The 25,716-nt window shown below is 40.8% G+C and overlaps 2 protein-coding genes across 2 annotated transcripts; one reads left to right on the top strand and one right to left on the bottom strand.

The window, feature by feature from the left end:
* LOC109717113 lies at window positions 1,104–1,661 on the top strand. Its single transcript, XM_020242789.1, has one exon. The coding sequence runs from the start codon at window positions 1,104–1,106 to the stop codon at window positions 1,659–1,661; it is 558 nt and encodes a 185-aa protein (XP_020098378.1).
* LOC109717112 lies at window positions 24,924–25,454 on the bottom strand. The gene has a single exon (XM_020242788.1). The coding sequence runs from the start codon at window positions 25,452–25,454 to the stop codon at window positions 24,924–24,926; it is 531 nt and encodes a 176-aa protein (XP_020098377.1).

The following is a 25,716-nucleotide window of genomic DNA, read 5'->3' as shown; positions in this document are numbered from 1 at the left end:
TGGCACGGCTGAGTTGAGGGAATTAAAAGCTCAGTTGCAGGATTTGCCGGACAAGGGCTTTGTGAAGCTTAGTGTGTCACCTTGGTGAGCTCCAGTGCTATTTGTAAAGAAGAAGGACGGAACGCTTCGGCTTTGCGTTGACTATCGCGAGCTGAACAAGGTTACAATTAAGAATAAATATCCGTTGCCCCGAATTGATGATTTGTTCGATTAGTTGCAAGGGTCGCGGGTATATTCGAAGATTGATCTCCAATCGAGTTATCACCATGAAGATCAAGCCAGAGGATGTGTACAAAACAGCGTTTCGCACTTACTATGGTCACTACGAGTTTACGGTGATGCCGTTTGGACTTACCAATGCCCCTGCAGCATTTATGAATATAATGAATAGGATCTTCAAGCCACTGTTGGATCGGTGTGTCGTAGTGTTTATAGACGACATATTGATCTTTTCTCGAAGTAACGAGGAGCACGATGAACATTTGAGAACGGTGATACAAATTCTGCGAGAGAAACAGTTGTGCCAAGTTAAAGAAGTGTGACTTCTGGCTGCGAGAGGTCGCATTTTTGGGCATGTGATTTCTGAGGGTGGCATATCAGTTGACCCAAAGAAAGTAGAGGCGATTAAAGATTGGCCTCGTCCGACGAGTGTAGCTGAGATCCGTAATTTTCTTGGACTTGTGGGGTATTATCGGCGGTTCGTGGAGGGGTTTGCTAAGATTACTACTCCACTAACACGCCTTACGCACAAAGGAGCCCGGTATGTTTGGAGTGAAGAATGTAATCGTAGTTTTCGGGAGTTGAAAGAAAGATTGACTTCAACTCCTATTCTCACCTTGCCGATTTCGGGGGAAAGTTTTGTGATCTATAGTGATGCTTCCTACAATGGACTTGGGTGTGTGCTTATGCAGGGTGGTCGGGTTATCACTTATGCATCTCGCCAGTTGAAGAGTTATGAAAAGAACTATCCGATACACGATTTAGAGTTGGCTGCGGTCGTCGTTGCATTGAAGTTGTAGAGACATTACCTCTATGGCGAGCATTGTGAGATCTATACTGATCATAAAAGCCTTAAGTATTTGTTCATCCAAAAAGAGCTGAATATGCGACAACGCTGGTCGTTAGAATTGTTAAAGGATTATGATGTTACTATTCTATACCACCCAGGAAAGGCTAATGTCGTGGCAGATGCGCTGAGTAGAAAGTCTGTGGAGAACTTGGCCATGGCGATTACACATCAACCGTCGTTGTGGAATAAAATACGGCGGTTTGATCTTGAGGTTGTAGCTCCAGAGATGCCAGCTATTCTCGCCACTCTAGTTGTTCAACCGACTTTGTTGGAAAGAATTAAAGATCGACAATCTTTAGATCCATATCTCCAAAAGGTGTGGTGTGAGGTTGAGAGCGGGCGTGGTGATGATTTTACAATGGGATCTGACGGTGCACTTCGGTTTCGAAACCGTTGGCGCATACCCAAAGACGAGGAGATTCAGAGGGCTATATTGCAGGAAGCTCATCAATCGCCTTATAGTGTAAATCCAGGTGGCACTAAACTGTACAAGGATCTTAAAGTACATTATTGGTTGCCTGGGATGAAGAGGGACATTGGACAGTTTGTGGCGCAGTGTCTGACCTGTCAGCAAGTTAAAGCTAAACGCTAATTCCCAGTGGGAAAGTTGCAGAGTCTACCTACTCCTATTTGGAAAAGGGAGAATATTGCGAGGGATTTCATAGTTGGATTACCTCGATCACAGGCCGGACATGACACTATTTGGGTGATAGTTTATCGATTGACGAAATCGGCGCATTTTTTGTCGATTCATACTACTTGGTCGTGGGACAAGTTAGCACAGGTGTACCTCGACGAAATTGTGAGGTTATACGGGGTTCCGACGTCGATTGTATCTGATCGAGACCCACGGTTCACATCTTATTTTTGGAGGAGTTTACAGGATGCTCTTGGCACATGGCTCAATTTTAGTACGGCGTTTCATCCTCAGACTGATTGACAGTCGGAGAGGATGATTCAGATTTTGGAGGATATGCTACGGGCATGTGTACTTGACTTCATGGGTGGTTGGCATGATTTCTTAGCGATGTCTGAATTTGCCTATAATAACAGTTACCAGGAAAGTATTGCAATGGCACCGTTTGAAGCCCTCTACGAGAGGAAATGCCAATCCCCTATTCATTGAGGTGAGGTAGGAGAAAGGATTGTTCTTGGTCCTGATGTGCTTCAAGAAGCGGAGGAGAAGGTACGCCTAGTCCGCCAAAGGTTGTCAACGACACAATCACGGCAGCAAAGTTATGCTAATAAAAGCAGAAAGAATTTGGAGTTTACGATTGGTGATAGTGTCTTCTTAAAGGTGTCACCGATGCGCGGAATAAAGAGATTTGGTATTCGAGGAAAGCTTAGTCCTCGATACATCGGACCCTATAAGATCGTGGAGTGAGTAGGAGCGGTGGCTTATAGATTGGCTTTACCGCCGAAGTTCGAGGGAATACACAATGTATTTTATGTTTCGAACCTTCGCAAGTATGTACATCATTCTAGGCATGTTCTGGAGTATGAGCCAGTGGACTTACTAGAGGATATGACATATGAAGAGCACCCGGTATGCATTCTAGATTGCGAAGTGAAGGAATTGCGAAATTGCACTATTCCCTATGTGAAAGTGCAATAGAGCAATCACTTGGGCGTGAGGCCACGTGGGAATTGGAAGAACCTATGCACGAGTCCTATCCTCACCTACTCGATCAGGAGAACTAAGATATGTGTTTAAGTTTCGTCGACGAAACTAAATTAAAGGGGAAAGATTGCAATGTATCGAATCTCCAACTAAAAGGCTAACTTTGATCAAAGTGATCAAAGTAATGCAAGAATATAAATTAGTTAGTCCCCGAGCTAAATTGGTCGTGTGAGGGTAGCTAATTACAAGTTAGAAGGGTTTAAAGGGGTTCAGAATAAAGTGGAAGTGCGAAATCACCTTGGAAACAAGTGTTGCCAATGCAGATTTTGTACTAAAAAGCTGCAAGGACTGTTTTGTAAAAGTTGTAGGGACTGTTTTGTAAAGAAGAATTTCTATTTTTTGGGGGGTTTAAGTACAATAGCTACTGAATACTGCTGCTACTGCTGATTGCAACTGCTGCTACTGCTGATTGTAGTAGCTGCTGCTGCTGCTACTGCTGGCAGCTGCTGCTGCTACTACTGCTGCTGCCTAGTGCAGATTCTGCACTAAAACTGCAGGGACCTATTCATAAACAGTAATTTCAGCTGCCGTCAAGTGCAGTAAACTGCAGGGACCAAATTGTAAACAGCAATTTCAGTTTTTGTAGAGGATGTAGGACTAATTACTGTTGATGTTGTTGCTATTAGTGCAGAAAACCTACAGGGACTAAAGTGTAAACAGCTGAACTGCAATGCACTTTTGGTCGTTAGAGGGGTTAAGTTGCAATTTTTCGGTCTTATCTCTTAATCCCAGGTCCCTAGCAGCTGCAAACGTATCCAGTACACTCTCTCTCTTCCTTCTTTTCATTTCTTTCCTTCTCTCCTTCTCTATAAACCCTAGGTAGTGGTTGTGAAAGAGAGGTTGGGGGAGTAGATTTTTGAAGTGGATTTCTTGCTGTTGGAGCTGAAAGAAAGGTTTAAAAAGCTGCGAGCAACCTGGTGGAGCATCAAAGTAAGGTAAGTTTGATCAAATCCTTGTTAGAGTTGAGTCACTTGCCTTTAAGGGAATCTAGCTAGAGTTCCACGATAGTTAAAGCATATAGAAAGCTTAAGAAAGCTGTATTATGGGCAGCATGTGTGTAATTACTGGATTAGAGATAAAATTTGGTGAGAGGCTATGTAATTCCTGGTTTGAAGGTTGTATAATTACATTCTAATTAGATTTGGGTTATAGATCTTGACTGCTAAAACTTCTAAGTGCTATGAGAACCTAGAGAACAAGTGATATATATATTGTGTATGTGTATATCCATGTAGTAAATAACCTGAGTAGGTTATTTGAAATTCCTGGTTAGGAATCCTTGTAATTAACCAAGAGCAAAGGTTTGGCTTGTAATTCTAAGTTATTAGCAAAGGAAACCTAGAGAAGAACTATGCTATATTGGCAATATGTATGTAAATTGGGTTAGGTATGCGAGTTGTGGGATTGATGTCATAGCTTGAGTTTGATTTCTTGTAATCCTCTATGAAGGAAAGTTTGACTTGTTCAGAGGCTCAAGTTGACATTCCGACGGATCTACGACGCGTTAATTACGATAAACGTCGTTTTAGCTTCATTTGCATCGAGTCGCGAGGACTAGGTGCTTATAAATTCCGAGACGTTGGTTCTAATATTTCGGCATCCCTACGAGGTGGGTGGTGCTATCCGAAATCTTCGAATCTCTCTTTATGTCTATGTCGCCTTATTGAGTATACATATATATGAATTGCATTGTATTCATGCATTATAGGGGAAATGTCATTATGTGAATATGAATTGAGTAATTGAATATGTTCAATGTAGAGAACTTGTGGCCAATAGATTATGAACATAGAAAACCCTATGAATATGTGAACTTACTGTGGAAGATGACAATAGTAAATTTGGTGACATTATGATTAGAAAAGTAGGTTAGCATCGAAAATTGGAATTGTAAAACTAGCATAAAGAGCTAGTTAGAATTTAAAGTGTGGCATTGTTATTCATTGGACACTCTAAATGAGGATCAGATTATACTCATATTAGTCTAATGCTCGAGGAAGGTCGCTCCTCTTTGGGCGATGAGCTCCGGAGTTGTCATCAACTGGGTCGGTAAGCGAAATTCTCCCCAGTAGACGGTCCTGTCAGGTTGTAGCAAAATTCTCCCCGATAAGAAGGGATTTGATTAGTGAGCTATAGTTAACCAAATGGTTAACCAGATTGATTGGATAATGATTATTAGTAGCATGCACGCATAACTTTCATATGTTATATATTGTTCTTTTCAGTTTTATACAGACATTGTAGTAGTTACATGTTATAACTGGTTACTATCTATTCTCTTTTCTTGCCTACATATGCCTGAATAGATCTAGTGGGTGAGTCGGCGAGGTCGGCGGCCGAACCCACTGGAAACTTTTAGTAGTTCTCACACCACTAACCATGCAGATCTTAGCGCGAGAAGAGCAGTCGAGGATCGTGGCAAGAGCCCAGCATCCTAGCTAGTGGACTCCAAAGTATAGTTGTACACCCATTTTGGTTTCATGTTGTATATATTTGATGAAATAGAAACATGTAAAAATGATGTATAGATGAGCCTGTAAATGTTGTAAATAACTAAATGTAGTAGTTATCTAGTTTTATATTTTGGTTTAAATTTCTTTTAAGAAACACAGTGAATTCATGTTTAGTTAGTTACATTCACTTGTTCTTGTTGCTTGCCCTCGTGCAAGCCATGTATATTGAAATGTTATCCTGGGAATTGTTTCTTTCTTTATACATGTACTCGTTGTTGTTCAGCCTTGGCCGGACAGGGGAGATGCTGTCCGTTCGGCGTCTGTGTACGGGCTCGAATCGATCAAGTTGGCGATAGCGGGGCATGACACAAAGGGTTAAAATAGTGTTAGAACCCTTTACCAAGAAATCCCTCTTTTTAACCTAGGGTTTTCCAAATTTTACGGTAAAACTCTAATCCACTTGCTAATCTCTACCATTTGTAGCTTAGATTAGCTTTGGGTTTGCTAGAAATCCATCTAGAAGGTTTAAATCTAAAACCCTAGCTCAAACCCTAAAATCCCCAATTCTAACCTGAGGTTTCCAATTTCCACAAGAAGCCCCAAAACTCATGGTGAAATCTTGATTAACCTAGTTAGAATCATCTAGGGAAACTTAGAACCCCAATACCAAAAGATTTAGCAAAACCCTAACCTCTTGACCCGAAGACGAACCTCAAGTTGGAAGCGCACCGAGCCACCAAGCGCCCGAGAGCTCGAACCACCGCTTCCCACGCGTTCCCGAGCTCGATCTCCACCAAGATCTCCAATTTGGAGAGGAGGAAGAAGAGAGGGAGAGAGATGAACTCCTCTTCTCTCTCTCTCTGCATGTGTGCATGTGTGTTCTGGGCTGAGGGGAAGGGGTGGGCACCCCCTTATATAAGCCCATAATGAAATTACACTTTTACCCCTCAAAAACAGCGTTCTGGGAGGCTGCGTACCGGTACTCGGGTTCGCGTACCGGTACCCGGCCAGTCCAGTACCGGTACCCCGTTCCAGTACCTCAAAACCCGAGAGCTCATATTCTCAATTTTACACTGCGTACCGGTACCTAGTTTTCTAGTACCGATATCCAATACAAATTCTGCAACTTAGGCAGATTTCAGCTTTTGGAGCTCGTTTTCGAGTCTAGTTTGCTCTGAAAACACTTAAATGCTCTCCAAACTTCGCTGGAACTTATTTAATAGCTTTTTAAACTGGTTCCCACCAAAATTTCATAATTAGAGAAGTTCGGGTTATTACATATATAAAATTTCTCTTTACATATAGATATAGAAAACGTATAATAAAATTTCTTTACTTATGAAGCATCTAGCTATAAATTTTTAATTAGAAAAACATTGAAAAAAAGGCAAGAATAATAAAGAATGCCTCAAGGTTTCTTTATATTTTCTTTTTTTGTATGAACAATATACGTTCTAAGTAATAATGGGCATGGAGTTCCATCTATAGGATATCATGCATTTTGGCTGTTTGATTTCAACGGTTCGAATGCATTCAGCCAAATATGTATTATGAGATTATTCTGTATTGTGAATTTCTTTCGCTTGGATGCATCTACCGTAGATGGGCGGCGAAATTATTTCATGTCAAAATATTTTTTTTATTTACATATTGATGTGCTTCCCTCTAGCGTCCGACCATCATATGTTGTAAGCTTATTGACCAATAATGACAAAAATTTCAAAGTTTACCTATGAGGCATCTAGGATTTCTCTTTACACATACATATAGAAAAATGCATAACAATGTATAATAAATGAAGCGGGTAGCATGCTACCCTTTTCTCAAAAAAAAAAAAAAAAAAAAAAAAAAANAAAAAAAAAAAAAAAACCATACTGCACAATACCATACTTTATTTGAGGCCCTTTTATTTTGAATACTGTACTATTTTTCTGAAAGACAACTATACTATTTTTTTTTTTAACCAAGCTCTACGCTATAAATAGTAAACTTATAATTGTAGATGAAAGCTAGCAATGTCATTAAAAAGCACCAGTTGAAAGGAACAAAGCTAGCAATTCGATCTGTTTTGACAAGGAAAAAAAATTTGATAGATTTTATCTTGGAAACTTATTTTGTCTTTCTTTTACTACCTAAACAATTCCTCTTAATAGATTTGTAGCTGTTGGATTATGTAAAGCCATGTTTCGAGTCAATATGTAGAGTTTGATTCTAATTAGATCTAACCTTGTTCCATAAGATTAGAGATTGTGTAGAATCACTTTAAAGAGGATTTCTAAGAGGATATCGACTGCCAGATGTGAATTGGACTCGGGTGGAAGACAACGATCATTTCCTACTAGAATAGAGATTTTAGAGTTATATAAACTCTTATAATTAATCTTTTAGATTTCGAGCCTCGTTGTTTGAGGTTTCTCGTATAAGCTTCATTATAGACACTCTAATTGAGCGAAATAACGTGGAGAGCTTCTAAGAGAGTTTTTTGTAATCCAATCTATTCCTTTGTATTTTTGTGCCGTGGATTAATTGAAGAAAGTGTTGAGGTGGTCTTGCCCATGGACGTAGGTCGACTCATAGTTGACTGAACCACGTAAATCTTATATTCTTGTGATCTCTTATTTTCTTTATTGCTTTGTTTTTCTCGTGCTTATCTTTCCTATGATCTCGTCTCTTACATCTATGAAAGATCCTGTTTCCGCTGTGCTCGTGTGCTGTGTGGGTTTGAGGTGTGCTTGGTAACCCCACGGCCGATCCTTTCAATTGGTATCAGAGTGTTTGGTCTCTGTAGTTCATTGATGGTGAAGTGATGGTTAGGAAAGTTACAGCGATAAAATATAAGGTTCCTGGGTTTGATGGAATGAATTTTTCGTTGTGGAAACTTAATATGCAAGCAGTCTTGATTAAAATTGCTTGTGAGATCGCCTTGTAAGGAAAGGAGAAAAAGGCGGAAGGAATGGCGAATAAGCTATTTGAAGAGAAAGAGAAGATGGGTTTAGCAAATCTATATTTGGCACTTCATGATTCGGTGTTATTCACTATGGAAACCAAGATTACAGCAAAAGGAATTTGGGATAAATTGAAGAATCTTTATGAAGGGAAGTCATTGGTGAATAAAATTTTCTTGAGACGGCAATTGTACAATCTAAAGATGAAAGACGGGGCACCGATACAAGAGCATCTATGTTCATTCAACTCCATTGTGAGCAAGCATGCGACCCTAGATGTGAGACTTGGTGAAGAAGAAAAGGCAAGTATTTTACTTTGTTCTATGCCGAAATCTTGGATTAATTTGATTATGAACTTGAGCCATGTTGAAACCCTTAAAATGGAGTCGATTGTTGTATCATTGCTTACCGAGGAGATGAGACAAAAGTCTAGCTATGGAAGCTCTTCAGGGGAGGCTATGATAGCACGGGAAAGACCCTTCGAGAGGGAGCGTGGTGATTGAGAGAGATAGAGATCAAAGTCCAAGGGCAAAAGAAAAGTAAAGTGCTGGAATTGTGAAAAGTTGGGGCACGTGAAGAAGAATTGCCTGGTTAAAGGAGTTGATAGTAAATCTGATTCAAGCAACTTCCACGGTAATATAACCAAAGCGGATGCTAAGTCGGCTAGTTCGGAGGACGGAAATGCATTGTCCGTATTTGGATAGATCCTATCTTTTTTATCATTGGATCTTGAATTTAGGAGCATCGTTCCACATGACTCCCTGTAGGGAGTAGTTTTATACTTATAAACCATGGGATGGTGGAGTTATCTATTTGGGTGACAACACGGCATGTCCAGTGGTTGGAGTGGGAGACGTTCGAATCAAGATGTTTGATGGTGTTGTTCGGACGGTTCCTAATGTTCGGCATGTTCCTGCGCTTTGGAAAAGTCTTCTATCACTTGGAATGTTTTGCAAATAAGGGTTTAGTTCCGCCGACGAGAAGGATCATTTGAAAGTATGTCAAGGATATTTGGTGTTGATGAAGGGAGAGCAAATAGGTGGCCTATATAGATTGGTAGGCAAGACTCAAGTGGGAGAAGCGTTGTTGCAAGTACGAAATTGGAGTCTCCGATGGTGTGGCATCGCCGTTTGGGACACATGAGCGAGCGCGGATTGTAGGTATTATCTAATTGTGAACTTCTTCTAGGTTAAGTTCGTGCCATTAGATTTTTGTGAAGATTGCATCTACGGGAAGCAACAGAGGTTATCATTCTCTCTATCACATCAGAGAAGTAAGTCACATCTCGAGTTGATTCATTTGGATACTTAGGAGTTGCCCGACATTTTGTTGGGTAGGTGTTCTTATTTTGTTTCCTTTACTAATGATTATTCTCGAAAGGCTTGGGTGTTTATCATAAAGTGGAAGTGCGACGTGTTTGAAACTTTTTAAAAGTTTAAAGTTCTCATGGAGAATGAAAATGGTTTAAAAATTAAGTGCCTACATTTCGATAGCGGAGGGGATCGTATTGTTCAAGAGAATTTGATGAGTTTGTAGTGAACATGGAATTAAGTGGCACCTCACAGTACCCAGTACACTGCAGCAAAACAGTGTAGCAGAGAGGTTAAATAGAACACTCATGGAGAGGGCTCGGAGCATGTTCAGTATTTCAAAACTTGACAAGAGATTTTCAACGAAAGCCGTGAGCACGGCTGGTTACTTGATCAACCGAGCGCCGACAAAATCACTTGGTTTAGAAATTCCTAAAGAAGTCTGGAGTGGCAAGCCCATTGAATACTCCTATCTTCGTGTCTTTGGATTTGACACTTATGCATGGATACTGAAGGAGAAGAGATCAAAATTAGACAAGAACTCTCGGAGGTGCATATTTCTTGGCTATGCGAAAGGTGTTAAGGGGTATCGATTGCGGGACCCTACTACCCACAAGATTATTGTAACCCGTGACGTTGTCATCAATGAAGGGTCTTTAGGGTCTTTTCAAGGCACCAAGAAAAAGCAAGATAATGAGGCTATGATTCCAATTGAGCTCTTTGAAGCACGCAATGAGGTGCAAGCTAAGCAAGTACAAGAGGACGACGAGGAGGTTGATAATGAATCAAACTTGGAGTCTACGCAATCATCTGAGAAAACAAATTCACCGGTGGAGCCACCAGCATATTCCAGGTGTCCTAGGGGGGTCATTAGATCTCCTGCGAGGTATGATGACTATACTACTTCATTTACTCCTTCTGCTAACCATATTAGCGCATATATTGCTTTGGCGGAGGAAGATGAGCCAACTTCACATAAAGAGGCTTGTGAGTCGACCAACGCCAAAAAGTGGCTATGTCACGTCCCAGGGTCCCTTATTATAAAGCCATTTGAAAAGAAGGCCAATTCGAAGCCAATGGATCAGCAAAAAATGCCCAATTTTTTTTAAAAAAACTTGACCCAAGGAATAACAGACCCACTACAAATACAGAGAATTCTCTGTCCACACGAATAGAGCCTCTCCTGTATTTGCATGGTGTCGCACATAGTATAAGTCATAACCACATCCACTCACAAATTACATTCACAACGATACATCACAAGATTCACAAGATTCCACACTAGTTGAAAGTGTTTCCCACTCGGAAACTCATTTTGAAATATAGGATCATGAAAAGGCGAAAAATCTTTTAAAAACTATTTTCTACACGAATGTCTTTTATCTTTAAAAGCGAGCTACCACGAGTGATAGAAAACTATTTTTCATAAATCCACTTGATTTCCATAATAACTTTATTTGAAATCTCAAAACGAAATTACCTTCGATTCAAAACAAACTGAACCGCAATAGTCTAATTATTCATAAAAAGAAAGGGCAAGTCTAGAACCAAAGTTGCCGCTAGGTCGGGACCTCTAATGCTCGCTAGATACGCACCTCATGCCTTATACCTCCAAGATCACCTGAAATTAGGGGAGGGTGAGAAACCAACAAGGGTCTCCCAGTGGGTACCGCAAGATGACGAGGGCGAGTGTACTTACTGGTAACAAAAAATATAGCTATGAAAGGTAATACAGTAGCAAAGTAAAAGATGAAGTAAGATACATGTACAACTATCGCTACTGTAAGTGAAATGTATTAACCAGACAATAGTCCCAAAGTACCTAATCGAGATCCACCGTGTCGGTCTAAAGACGTCAGGCAAGTGCCACACCACTCTAAATAGCATATAACCCTAGCATAAGCTCCTGGGCTCACGGGTCGGAAGTGCGACCACTTTTTTAAAAAAGAACACCATTGCGGTAGCCAAACTGCTAGTGTACGTGAAATGCGTATGAGCAATGGCGATCGATGCAAATATGACCAATAGCCGTCGACAAGTAGCCAACAATCAAACCCCTCAGGATATACCGACCGGATAGGTCATTGAACAACGAGAGTCACATAACGGACCAACTAGGTAACAACAGATGTCACAATCCACGAGTATAGTAAACAATCCCTCTACTTCTAGATCATGATAAGCAAATACGAAACTAACTAAATAGAGCAACATGCAATAGGATCGTATGGTGTTAGGCTCAACGATCACAAGGCAAGAAATATAGAAGGAGAAAGTAGAGGGAATGTCACGCCCGGGTACCAGCGGAAGCATATCCGGTACGTGCCCAGACCCGCCATACACCTGCAGTATATAAGGCGTCTACGAAGAACACAAGTCGATAGGAAGCAAAACAAAGAGAGTCCTATCCTGATATCAGAGCCGTGTACAAGTCGATATACTATTAGTAAAAGAACAANCAACTAACCTATATATCATACATAGGCCTTGGTGGAAACCCGAAATCCTTTAATTCAAACTCGTATTTGAATTCCCTGCCACCAGTAGGTACTTGAAACATCTCTCACCCATCTCCAAATCACTTGTACAAAGCATGAGGAGTTTTAAAATGCACGAATAGCAAAGAGCGGAAACCCTCTTTTTGTTAAAACTCCTTTTTTCTCGAAAACCATGCGTCAGATCCAAAATCCATCAGTGCCATTGGTTCCAGAATAGTCGAGCCGATCAAAACGAGCTATTGGATCGCTATGAATGGAGTCTGATACGCGCCGAAAGCCAACTCTACTCCGTGGCTTCACCGAAAAACCGGGTTACTATTCACTTTAAGTGAAAACTAATAATCGCGTAACTTCTCCATTCTAGTTCATATTCTCCTGAAACTTGATGAGTGCTTATGTAACTAAATTACACACATAAATATCGTCAACAGAGAGTTTAGTTGCACTGTCAAAATCTCAGTCCTTACAAATAGAGCTTAGATTAGGGAAAAATTGAGTCGATTACCATACCGAGCTTCCAACCGGCAACCCACTGGTTTGGTGCTGCGAAAAACCTTCCAAAATACCCTCTCACACGTCCACAAAGGCTCAGCGACACTCGCAAGCAGTGAAGAACAAGCGAGGCGACGAAATCGAGCTAAATCGTTGATTTCTATGTAGAGAGAGAAAACTTCTAGAGTGAGAGAGTAAGAGAGGTGCAAGGCTGCTTCTCAGAGTTCTAGCATCATCCACAAGGGTCCAGGGGTCGTGCTGGGGTGATATGGATAGAGACAACATATGAATTTACCGAAATAGCCTTGCTGCCACACATCTGCCATTGTGTACCGGTACAAGGTGATGGCTGTACCGGTACAGCAAGCAGAAAAATGCTAATTTTCGTCAGATCAAAGCATTTTCATGCTTTTAACTTTCCAATCACCCTCTAACTTGTCCAAAAACTTATCTAAGCCCTTTAGAATATGTAGGGTAGTTCCACATACCATTTCTCACATTCGAACTTCGCAATTGACCAAATTCGAAACATTGCAATTGATAATGCATTTACGATGCAATTTTTCAATTCCAGTTACTTTCTCACTTCAGTAACTTGTCAAAACCTTTCTAAGGTCTATCAAGCGTCGTAGATCAGTTCCAAAAGCCATTCCGATCCTTGAACTTGTCAATAGGCCCAGATTTAGTATATTACACTATCACGCCCGGGTACCAGCAGAAGCATATCCGGTACGTGCACAGACCCGCCATACACCTGCAGTATATAAGGCGTCTACGATGAAAGCAAGTCGATAGGAAGTAAAACAAAGAGAGTCCTATCCTGATATCAGAGCAATGTACAAGTCGATATACTATCAGTAAAAGAACAAAGAGTATACAATTCAAAATCTCAGCAAAAGGAGAAAAAGTATGAACTATAACATCTGGATCTACAACTCATATACAACACAGGGTACACAAAAAAAAAATCTGTACAATGGTAGTCACTCTATACAATGGACATCACCCTCGGCCGTAGCCCGAGTAGCAAGGTGATCGACTAGCACGCTCCTAGCAAAGTCTAGCTAGACGCGACTCCCTTGCCACGATCCCTAGCCTCTCCTGTAGATGGCTCTGTAAAAANAATCCTGCTAAACACGAAGCACAAAGATCGTATCAAATCACGATTGAAACGTCCAATTTCGGCGCAATTGCACTTAGTACATAGGAATAGCTTAAATCCCTATTTTGGCTTAGTTCAATACCTCACGTTAAGCTTCCAGAAGGCCCTCTAAGGCCACACGAAGGCGGTCCAAGGGTCAAATACCCTCTCGTTGCGAACAATTCCGAAACGACATCAATATAGTCGATTATAAGCTATAATAGTCGAATTCTTGCAGTTTCAGCTTCTTAACTGAAATTCTTGCTTACCTCAGGTTAGAACACCTTCTAAACTAGCTTCCAAGGTCAGCAAATAAACTCCAAGTGGTTCGAGAACCTGCTGCGAAGGAACAAGTCCAAACTGCATCAATTCGATCGCATAACCCGTGTATAGTCCGAAATAGCTTCATAAATGGCTAATTATTCCAATTAAGCTTCAAAGTAGCTTATCCCTAGTCTAAGAAGGTTAATTCACAGCTAATTAACTCATTTTTACATGCTGAAAACTCAGGTTAAAACAGTTGGAAGCAAAAATCTGAAATCAATACTCAAATCGATTACTAGAATGTCGATAACGGAAAAATCGAGTCGATAACCTTCTCAAGCTTCCAACCAGCACCTCACTGGTTCAGAGCTGCGAAAAGCTCTCCAAAATACTCCCTCACACGTCCACCAAGGCTCAGCGACACTTGCGAACAGCGAAGAACCAACGTTGCGACGAAAACGAGCGAAATCGTCGAATTCTATGTAGAGAGAGAAAAACCCTAGAGAGAGAGAGAGAGAGAGAAGGTGGAGGAAGCTCCTCTGCACTCTAGCACACTCCACTGAAGTCCCAGAGTCGTGTTGGGATCAAATAGATAGGTATCAAATGTGAAAAGACCAAAATAGCCTTGCTGCCACTATTCTGCCAGCTTGTACCGGTACAAGGTAAATGCTGTACCGGTACAGCAAGCAAAAAAAGGCTGATTTTCGCAGACCAATGCAATTTCTCACTTTTAGCATTCCAATCATCCTCTAACTTGGTCAAAAACTTGTCCAAGTCATTTAGAACATGTAGGATAGATCCACACTTCATCCCGCGCACTCGAACTCCGCAATTTGCAAGAGTTCAGTGTATTACAGGGAACATCACCGAGTGTGCACCACTAGACCGTCTTCGGATCGAAGTACCCACCGGAAGTCGCGTAACTCACCGGAAGTCCCGTAAATCACATAGGGGCGTCACCGGGAACCACAAAGTGTCCCAAAACACATCGACTTATGTCACGAGTCACCCGCTGACTCAAAACACACCCATTTGGGGTCCCGGCAGCAAACACTAAGTTCCACATCGAAATAATTATTATCGGATAATCGTTCAGATCTAGGTTCCTGAAAGTGTCAAATTTGACACCGGAACCCTCCGCCGCTCACTCGTCATCTCCTAACACTCGAGACAATGTAGGTGGCCAGCCAACAAGGCTCAGTGGCAAAATCTAAGGCGTTCCAACAGCGTCGGGTGAAACCAATCGAAACCGCATTCCGTCGGAGGATTTCATCGAAAAACATACAAAATAGTTATTCGGTCTCCGCAAAAGGCTTCAGACCTTGGGTGATCAATCTAGAGGTCACCTACCATGATTACACGCTACCCACAGCAGCCACAAAGCAACAATTTGCACAAAAACCCCTACCACAAACCATAATTACAGTATTACATGCAAATTAAGGGAGTTTAGGGCTTTGTACCGCTATCCTAGCATTTTCAAGGTCAACCGAGGCATGGGCTGACAGGTCTCGTAGAGGCGAAGGCCGTGCTCACCGTTCAAAGCATAGCAAACCACTATGGAGCACATAGGAGCAAGACGAAGTTCAGTGAAGAAAGTGCCCCGAGAGCGATGAAAGCGAAAACAGTGATGCGGGTCTGTCCGACAGAGAACAAAGTGAGTACTGTGATCAGTGAAGCCTCGGGATCATGGTGCTCACCTTCGAAGATGTCGAAATGGCCCCGGTTCGTCGAAACAATGAAGGGCATGCAGAAAAAGCCATAACTGGGCTTGCTGGGAGCAAACGGGCTTCAGCTGGCCGCCGGCAGGTCGGCGGCACACACGTCGGCGGTAGAAGGGGTGCGCTCAAAGGGGAGGGGTCGAGGCGCGCACCATCCGACGGCGGGAGACAGCGGTGGCCACGCGGGACCAACCCGAGGCCAACTCAGGCTTGGCTCGAGTTCACTGGCCTCTTCCGACACATGTGGTAGTCGGAAAGGACGGGGGTGACGATGGGGGCTCACTAGGGATGGCAGCGGAAGAGGCGGCACAGTGCGGCTCGGCTGCCTGTGCCCTATATCGCACTAGGGAGACCACATAGAGCATGGTGGCACTCCGGGGCAATCGAAGGTGACAGAGGTCGTAGGAGGGCGATCGCCGGAGTCCCAGGGTACCGCAGGTGAGGTTAAAGAAGGGGCATGACCTTCTGTAGTTGCTCACAGGTTTAATGGCAAAGGAAGAGAAGGAGAGAGAGAAAAGTAGATGACGATCGTGGGCGGCGTTAGCCAGCCAGATTTCGATCGTTGGCGGTCGGGAAGCACACAACGCACCTCCCTGGCAGAGAAGGGGCGGCTGGGCTCGATTAGGAGGGGAGAAAGACTAGGGTTAGGGTTAGACGAGGAAACCCTAGTTGCTAGTTCTATACAAGAGGGTATAATTGCAAAAAATTCCATTATCTCTCAAAATTTGCAGCCTAGCCCTCCACAGCGCATGTAAAACGCGTGCACACACCTCCATGTGTGATTTCGCATGATTTGATACATAAAATATAGGGGATTTTTGTGGACCATTTTTCCAAATATGACCCTTCTCGATGATCGCACGATCTCGGACTATCCGTCCGTCGGATTTGCGAACGGTCTGCGCCGGCGCTTTTGGTATTGCCGACCCATGAAAATCACAATTCTTTTTTGCTTGAATCGGTCATAGATTCACGACAAATCCATCCTCTCTTCGTCTCCACAAAACCATAATATATATATAGCTTATATATATATATAAGAGAATTTAAATTCAAATTCAAAATTTGAATTCTCCTTTAAAAAGAAACTCAGGTATTACAGGCAATGTGCGATAGAGGAGAAGATGGAGTCACTTCCGAAGAACAGGACTTAGGAACTTGTTGATTTGCCAAACGGAAGGAACACGATCGGATGTCGATGGGTATTTAAGGTGAAAAAAGATATGGATCAGAATGTGGAGAGGGGGAAGGCAAGGTTGGTGATGAAAGGTTATGCTCAAAAGTCGGGGATCGACTTTGATGAGATCTTCTCACCGGTAGTTCGTCTTACCACTATTCGGGTTGTTTTGGCCATTGTGGCGGTCATGGATTTGGAGCTTGAGCAGATGGATGTAAAAATAGCTTTTCTTGCATGGTGATTTGGAGGAGGAGATATATATGTCATAGCCGAAAGGCTTCGTCGAAAGAGATAGAGAGCATTTGGTTTGTCGGTTGAACAAATTATTGTACGTCTTGAAAAAGGCACTAAGGTGTTGATAAAAGCAATTTGATTACTTCATTGTGCGTTTGGATTTTGATAAGCTAGAGGTGAATCATTGTGCATATTTTTGCGAATATGATGACGGAAGCTTCTATATTTTGCTATTATAGGTCGACAATATGGTGGTCGCGGGAAATAGTAAGGGCCAGAGATCTACCCTGAAAACTCAATTAACCGATGAGTTCGATATGAAGGACTTAGGAGCAGTGAATAAAATGCTCAGGATGAAGTATTACAGGAGAATAGGAAGGTTTGGCTTTCACAAAAGGGTAATGTGGAGAAGGTTCTGTGGTGCTTCAATATGCAGAACGCAAAGCTAGTTTTTACCCCATTTCCTATTTATTAAAAATTGTCGGTCGAGCAATCACCGAGTATGGAAGCAGAAAAGGCCAGCGTGGCTCGAGTACTATATTCATCGGCAGTAGAAAGCCTTATATTTGCCATGTTGTATACGAGACCCGACAATGCTTAAGTAGTGGAAGTAGTAAGTCGGTATACAGCGAATCCAGGTTGTGAACATTAGAATGAAGTGAAGTGGACCCTTAGGTATTTGAGGGACACTCCAGATTTCTCACTCTATTATGATTCTGTGGGTTTAGAGTGCATCGGATATGTGGATTCAGATTTTGCAGGAGATAGAGACAGGAGAAAGTCTACCACGAGCTATGTTTTCTCTATGGACGGTGGTGTTATTAGTTGGGAATCGAAGCTTCAGTCGGTGGTCGCTTTGTCGATGACAGAGGCGGAGTACATAGTAGTTGCACATGCTTGTAGGAAGCTATTTGGTTAGAATGGCTTCTAGGAGAATTGAAGGTGAAGCAAGATGTGTTAGGAGTGAATTTGTGATAGTCAAAGTGCAATACACTTGGCAAAGAATTCGGCATTTCACTCCCAGATGAAGCACATTGATATTAGCTATCACTTTTAAGAGATGTGGTGGATGAGGGTCTTATCTCACTGTTAAAAGTTTATACTAATGAAAATCCAACAAATATTTTGATGAAGCCGGTGACTCGAGAGAAGTTCAATTGGAGCATTACTTTTCTTGGTATTAGAGCTACATGAGGAGAGTAGGAGTTTGGCAAAACTTCCAATTTTTTGTTAAATTGGTGTTCGGTGCATGTCTTTAAGTAGGAGAATTGTTGGATTATGTAAGACATGTTGCGAGTCGATATACAGAGTTTGACTCTAATTGGATCTAATATTGTTCCAAAAGATTAGGGATAATTCAGGATCACTTTAAAGAGGATTCCTAAGAGGATATCGACGGCTAGATGTAAATCGGGCTCAGATGGAAGGCGGAGATCATTTCCTACTAGAATTAAAATTGTAGGGTTATATAAACCCTTGTAATTAATCTTTTAGATTTAGAGTCTTATTGTTGGAGGTTCCTCGTATGAGTTTCGTTGTAGACATCCTAATTGAAATAAAAATGTGGAAAGCTCCTGAGAGAGAGTTTCTTGTAATCCTATCTAGTCCTTTACTTTTGTACGGTGGATTAATTGAAGAAAGCATTGAGGTGGTCTTTGATAGAATTTCAAGGTATGTAAAATACGAAACAAATTAAATACATACCAAAATCCAGGATCAAATAAGACAAATAACTCATAGAGCGCCATAGAGAAGAAATTCCTGATCAATTTGTAGAAGCGTGAAGTCCGGCTATGATCTGAAAGTCACGAACCGAACTTGGGTGATTTGGTTTCTCCTCCTATCTCAGGCATTCTACCGTATGGTGTGGAACCGATGGTAATTCTTTACCAGAATGCGTATGAGAAGGTGGCAGAACCAATAACCCTTTATATAGAGCCCAAATAGACTTCCCATCAAAGTCTGATTAGGATTTTATTTAAATTTAAAATAGATGGAATAGGGATAAAATATGCCATATCAAGTAGTTCTAAATCTGTTAGGATTGATCTTTATCTATAGCAAATCCTAAATTAAATATGATTAATTGGGCCACAATATATGGAAATCCTAACAATCTCCCACTTGGCTCATATTAATCATATTCCATTAACGGATTTTCTATACTCCAATCTTTATTGCGCATTACTGAAAACTTTATGGTCAAATACCTTAAAACTCACTTAATATTTAGCTCAAACTAAAAGACTACAATGATAGGAACTATGGCGGTCCACCTCTTCATAACAAAATTTCCTTCCATAATTACCGTATCATTTTCACCTCCTAGCCGAGTACTTTATATGGCAAAACTTTATGAATGAACTTAAACTGTATGTTCATTCGTTAATAGGCGAAGCTTTATGCTATTAAATGGTCTAATACAGCTGCATTAAACTTTAACTTTATTGAAAGAAAATAAGTATTACAATTTTATATATCGAAAGAATTAATCAAACCCATACTTTTAATACGATCTGTATATGATCCAGGTGCCGGCCCTTTGCTCCATACCTGGATTACTTTAATACCTACCAAATAATCCAACGGCAAAAGCAATATCCGGACGTGTGCACGTCTGTGCATACATAAGACTACCAACTATAAAGGCATAGGGTAGATTTTCATCTGTTCAATTTCTAATTCACTCTTGGGACACTGTAAAGCATTAAGCTTATCCCCTTTCTGGATAGGAGCAACACTGGGCTTACAATTATGCATTTCAAAATTTTCCAAAACTTTCTTTATGTAGGCCTTTTGAGATAGACCGAGTAAACCTTTATGTCTATCATTTTTTATTTCAATACCAAGAACATATGAGGCCTCACCTAAATCTTTCATTTCAAAATTTTGGAAAAGAAACTCTTTAGTGTTATGCAATAGCCCAAGATCATTACTGGCAAGCAAAATATCATCAACATAAAGGACTAAGAAAATTATTTTACTCCCACTAACCTTTAGATAAATACATTGATCAACAATATTTTCCTTAAAACTAAAGGTCAAAATAGTTTGTTTAAATTTTAAATACCATTGTCGGGAGGCCTGCTTTAGTCATATATTATTTCTTTAATTTGAATACCAAATGCCTCCTTTCCTTATTGCGAGAACATTCAGGTTGATTCAATATAACACTCTTATAAAGATTCCATTTAAAAAAGAATTTTGACATTATCTAGTGTAGCTCAGCATTCGAATGAAGCAACCAGAGCATAAGTAATACAGAAAATTCTTTTTGATACATGGAGAGAAAGTCTCTTTATAGTCAATACCTTCTTTTGAGTGAATCTTTTCGCCATCAAGGTCGGGCCTTGTATATCTCTATGTTATCTTTGTGAACTATTTGATTTTATAACCACTGAACTACGGGTTTGACTCCTATAGATAATCACAAGATTCCATCCTTATTGTGAGTCATGAATTCAAATCATCAATTCATGAATTGTTACATTCTGTAATTACTGTATTTATAGCTCCGAAAACTAGAGAGATCGATCTAAACTCTGGCTCATTTCATAAAGCTAGATATATAATCATAGATATAGCCGGCTTTCTTCTGTTGAGATCTCTTAAATGCTATTGGATTATCAACTTGATACATCTGATGTGGATTACTCCATTTGTGCATCGTTGATGTAGAATTTCAATATAGGTTCACATCATTTTGTGTCCAAAAACGACTTGTTGTTTTACTGGAATAAGAACCCTCAAATCGTGAAAGATAATAGTGATCTGTCATGTACAAGAATCCAATATGTCATTGAATTTCCTCAAATTAATGAATCAAGTTCATAACTCTCGTAATGCATATCCTCAATAAACCGAGCTGTTTAGTTTTATGCAAATTTTTATAGAAAGGATGGACTAGTAAAAACTTATACCCTTTGGATCTTTCTAAAATAACAATAAAGATATCCCTGATATGGGTTTCGAGGATCCACTTCTTTTTTGTGATTATATACATTGGGCCTACAGTTGACAACCCACATGTGATGAAAATGTCTTTAAACTAGTTGCACCTGTTCAAAGCTCAAAATTAGTCTTGTAGGACAGCCTTAGTGGACCCCGATTAAGATAACATGCAGTTTGAGTGCCTCATCTCACAATGATATCGAGAGTGAATTACTTAGATCATACTCCTGGACTATCAATTAAATGTGCAGGTTCAACTTCTTGCAGCAACACTTTCTTGTAAACACACTGGACTTTTGCGAAAATTGCGAGGTTCGATGTGTTTGGATGTTTTTCGAGCTTCCACAACTTGGTGGAGGTCGTAGTAATGTTCCGCGTCACGCAAATGATTCCGAAAACTGGTAATCTGACAAGTCCTGAGAGTATTTCACTCTGGGACCGCCCTGAAGGACGAGCGTCCCTCAAGTGACAGTGTTGAGCAGCCTAGTGGCAATCCGGTCCCCTGCAGGGCGAGACCGGTTCCCGAACGCCTTGCAGTGTAGAGACGATCCGTCGCAGGGAGAACGGTTCCCGAACGCTTGCGTTTTCGGCCTAGCGAGAGCCGTCCCTTGGGAGAGACGTCCCTCTGGCGCAGAAACTGCCAGTTCGGGCTAGATCAATTTTGTGATTTTTGGAGTGCGCCTAGCTGATTTTTACAATGAGAGGGTCTATATGACCCCTCACCCTCTCTACTTCTCATTTCTCTTCTCTAACTCTCTCACACCTTTGATAGAGGAGAAGGAGAAGAAGGAAGGCAAGGAGAAGAAGATTGAAGCTTTTAGAGGACTTGGAGCTTTCCTCACCTCTCTTTTCCTTGTGCTTGGAGTTGTTGGAGCTTGCATAGGAGGAGATCTTAACCTTGGAGCTAGGATTGAGCTTCTAAGGAGGTTGGTTGCTCATTTCCCTCCTCTAGACCTTGTTTTGCTAGTTTTTGAGATGAACCCTAGATTTGATGTTAGGGTTTATTTTGGGATTTTTGATCTAGGCTTTTGACCCAATCGATTGTTTAGAACCTTCCTAGGCTTGATTGGAAGGGTTCTAGCTTCTTTTGCTTTGGGGAATTTTACTTAGAGTAAATTTTAGCATTTTTGCTCTAGGTTAATGTTGATCTCTCGAAATGGTTCTAATACTCTCGATCTCTTCGCTGATCACTTTTAGGGTATCTAGAGACTCGTGGACAACTTGTTTGGCGAATTGAGACCCTACGCGACGGTGGTGCGGTTTGACCTAGCCTATGATATGAAATGTCATATATGGCAAATATGTTTCGTAAAAATAGAAATTCATGCATTTCCATGTTAAATGTATTTAATATGAATTTTAGAATGCTTAAGATGATAGGTTATGTGCTTAGTAAATTTTGGACTCTATATAGTAGAGAGATGCATATGTGGCTAGCATTCTAGTTGAGACTTGAAATTACTCCCTATTATGAAAACGAACCTTGCTTTCATGCATTCAAACTATATACCAGTTGTGACATTAGGGATTATTGAAGCTAAGAGGTTAGAGATTTAGAGATATGTGAGATTGGGCCAATGTATGAAGAGGATTGGGGCCGGGGCAATAGCGAGCGTTAATGTTAATTCTTACTTGAAACATACCAGTTGTGAAGCTTAAGTTTCATAAAGAGGCACTAAGCAGTGTGGTGATTTCCCATTACTCACTTTGAGAATAGATTTCGGGATGCTAGTGACTATACCATGTTAGAGACATGAGGATTGGATACTTGAGACAGTGACTTTGCTTGTTTGCCATTTGTGCTCATTCGCACATGCTTGTGAGGGTCGCTCCCCACAAGCCGGCACTCCGGAGTTGGCCTATGCGACTAATGTTCGCTCGTGCGGTATTGAGAAGCCTACGGGGTCGAGTGGGACAGACACATTCCAAGAGTAGGAATGTCGGGCTACCACAGGCACTTAGGCGGCACAAGCTGGACTACCTTGGGTGGGTTCTTAATTGGAAACGGAAATCGACACAGTGTTGAGAATGAATAATCACTACTAGATAGGGTTAGTAGTTGGATTACTTTGACATGCTCATGATATAGCATTGGTACATATAGCACACATGCCGATTTCATTGTTGCATCGTAGTATACTCGGTTGCTTGGTTAGAGCTTACTCTTTATGCATTGGACATATTATCTCTTGATAGCGTAGATGTACATCACCAGAACATCATGTTTATTTGAGATACAGCAGTTTAGCTCTTCAATTATGCTTTCGTATTGTTGTTGCTATTACTCTCTTTATTGCTTATAGTACTTACCCTTTTCTTTTGGGGCCTAGTGGTGCATAGAGCTGAGGTCAGTAATTACCCACTGGGAACTATAAATTATAGTTCTCACGCCCTCTTTTTCTCGATATTTTTCAGAGCCTTCCACGCAGGGTGAGGCCAGGGATCGCGGGAAGGGAGTTGCTTCGAGCTAGCTTCCTTCGAGGACGAGTCGCTAGGTGGTCCACCTCTCGATTTATGTTTTGTTTTGCGAGAGGTTGAGTGTTTTGCCTGGGTACTAGAGACCACTATTTTTGTACATTTGAGACAGATATTGTACTTCTTATGACTCCTTTCACTGTCTAGCTTTACTTCTTTACCTTGGTATAGATGATAGAACTATATTTGCTCTGATATCACTAGTTGCTAGTTATTTCACTTCATCTACTTGTTTTATTACTTGCTTTTACTTCCGCTTTTATTGTAGACGCCTTATATGTGTTGACATATGGTGGGTCTGGGCACGCTACCGGGAGGGCCTCCGCCGGTTCCGGGGCGTGACAATTCTGATCAGGTGTTCCTGGCATGGTGTACTGTGGAACAATTTCGCACTGCTCTAGAAACTGAGCAAAAGGCCCAGGGATTTGGCCTTTATCTGTTTGTCTACCAAAATATTCACCACCCCTATCTGATCTGACTACTTTTATTCTTTTCTCGAGTTGATTCTCTCCTTCAGCCTTATATGCCTTAAAGGCTCTAATGCTTCAGTTTTTTTCTTTAAGCAAGTAGAGATAGCCATATCGAGAGTAGTCATCAGTAAATGTGATAAAATATTTATGGCCAGTATTTGATAAAGGAAGAGGTCCGCATATATCGGTATGAATCAACTCTAATGTTCCATCACATCTTTTAGCACCTTTAGAAGAGGTTTTGGTCTGCTTTCCGTTTATGCAGTCCACACACATTCCAAAATCAGAGAAGTCCAAATCATCTAAGATGCCTTCTCTAATTAATCTTTAGATTCTCTGTTTTGAGATGTGTCCTAACCTCTTATGCCACAATATGGATGGCCTTTCATTATTAATGCCACGTTTTGATCCAACATTTTCGTGCATGGTAAAAAAGATTTCACTAAATGAATCATCTAAAAATACTTTATATAGATTATTTTCCAAAATACAAGAGCCAACTATCTGAGATTTATAGGATAAAGAAAAAATTTTATTATTAAAACTAAAACTATATTCCAATCCAACAAGTTTCAAAATAGAAATTAAATTCTTTAGAAAAATTTGGAACATAAAATGTATCAACTAAATCGAAAATGTGACCAGTAGAAAGAACTAATCTAAATGTTCCTACAAATTCTAGTTTAGTTGGATTTCCTTCAGCTGTATAGATAGTTGCTTCATCTTTACTGGGTTTTCTCCGATTCTGAAATCCCCGCATGAAATTCGCAACGTGGCATGTGGCACCAGAGTCAATCCACCAAGTATTAGACGGAACTGAAACTAAATGCAACTCATGCATCAAAACCAGAAATTTATCTTTCTTCTGGAGCCATTTCTAATACTTTTGGTAGTCCTTATTTATATGATCCTTTTTCTTACAAAAGAAGCACTTGGGAGTCTAATTACTTGATTGGCCTTGTGAACCAGATGAAACTTTCTTGTTCTTTCTTTTTGAGTCATACTTGCCCTTGCTATTCTTAGCACGCTTTATTTGTCTCTTCTAAGAAACAAAGTTTACTGCATTTTGTTTCTCTTGTATTAATCTGCCTTCCTCTTGCACACACATGGTCAGCAATTCATTAATTGACCATTTATCTTTATGTGTATTATAAGAGATCTGAAATGGTCCGCATTCAGATGGTAAAGAGTTCAAAATAAAGTGCACTAAGAATGAATCAGAGATGGTTACTTTAAGTGCGGTGAGTTGCGCTGCAATATCTCGCATTTCCATAATATGCTCGCGAATCGAGCCATTTCCGGAGTACTTCATGGAAGACAATTTATTCATTAAGGTGCTTGCCAAGGCTTTATCGGAGCTGACAAATTGCTCCTCAATGGCCTTTAGATAGTCTTTGGCTTTATCACATTCTGGGATTGATCCCCTCATGCTTTTTGATACCCTTGACTTTATGAGCATCAAACTTAAGCGGTTGGATCGCTCCCACTTTTCCTGCGCGAATTTCTGCTGTGGACTCATTGGCCCCACTACCTTAGGTGGTTGTTTAGCGTGCAGTGCCAAATCTAAATCCATATAGCCCAAAATGAACATGATCTGTTCTTTCCACTCCGAATAATTAGAACCATATAAGTATAGAAACATATTCACCAATAGGAACAGAAAATGGAGTCATAGCTGAAAAATAAAATACATGCTTTATCAATAAAATACCACATCATAAATTATCACACCAAAATTAGAAAAATACACTTTATATGACATCACAACCCCTCCTTTGGGAGCAGAGTTATAAGCATAAGTATTTTTCGTTCTTTATGCATATGCTTTATATGAC

The sequence above is a fragment of the Ananas comosus genome, linkage group 11 (genome assembly GCF_001540865.1).
Source record: "Ananas comosus cultivar F153 linkage group 11, ASM154086v1, whole genome shotgun sequence".
In the NCBI taxonomy this organism is placed as follows: Eukaryota; Viridiplantae; Streptophyta; class Magnoliopsida; order Poales; family Bromeliaceae; genus Ananas; species Ananas comosus.
Note: the sequence above shows the minus strand (reverse complement) of the source record. Positions and strands in the feature narration are given on the sequence as shown.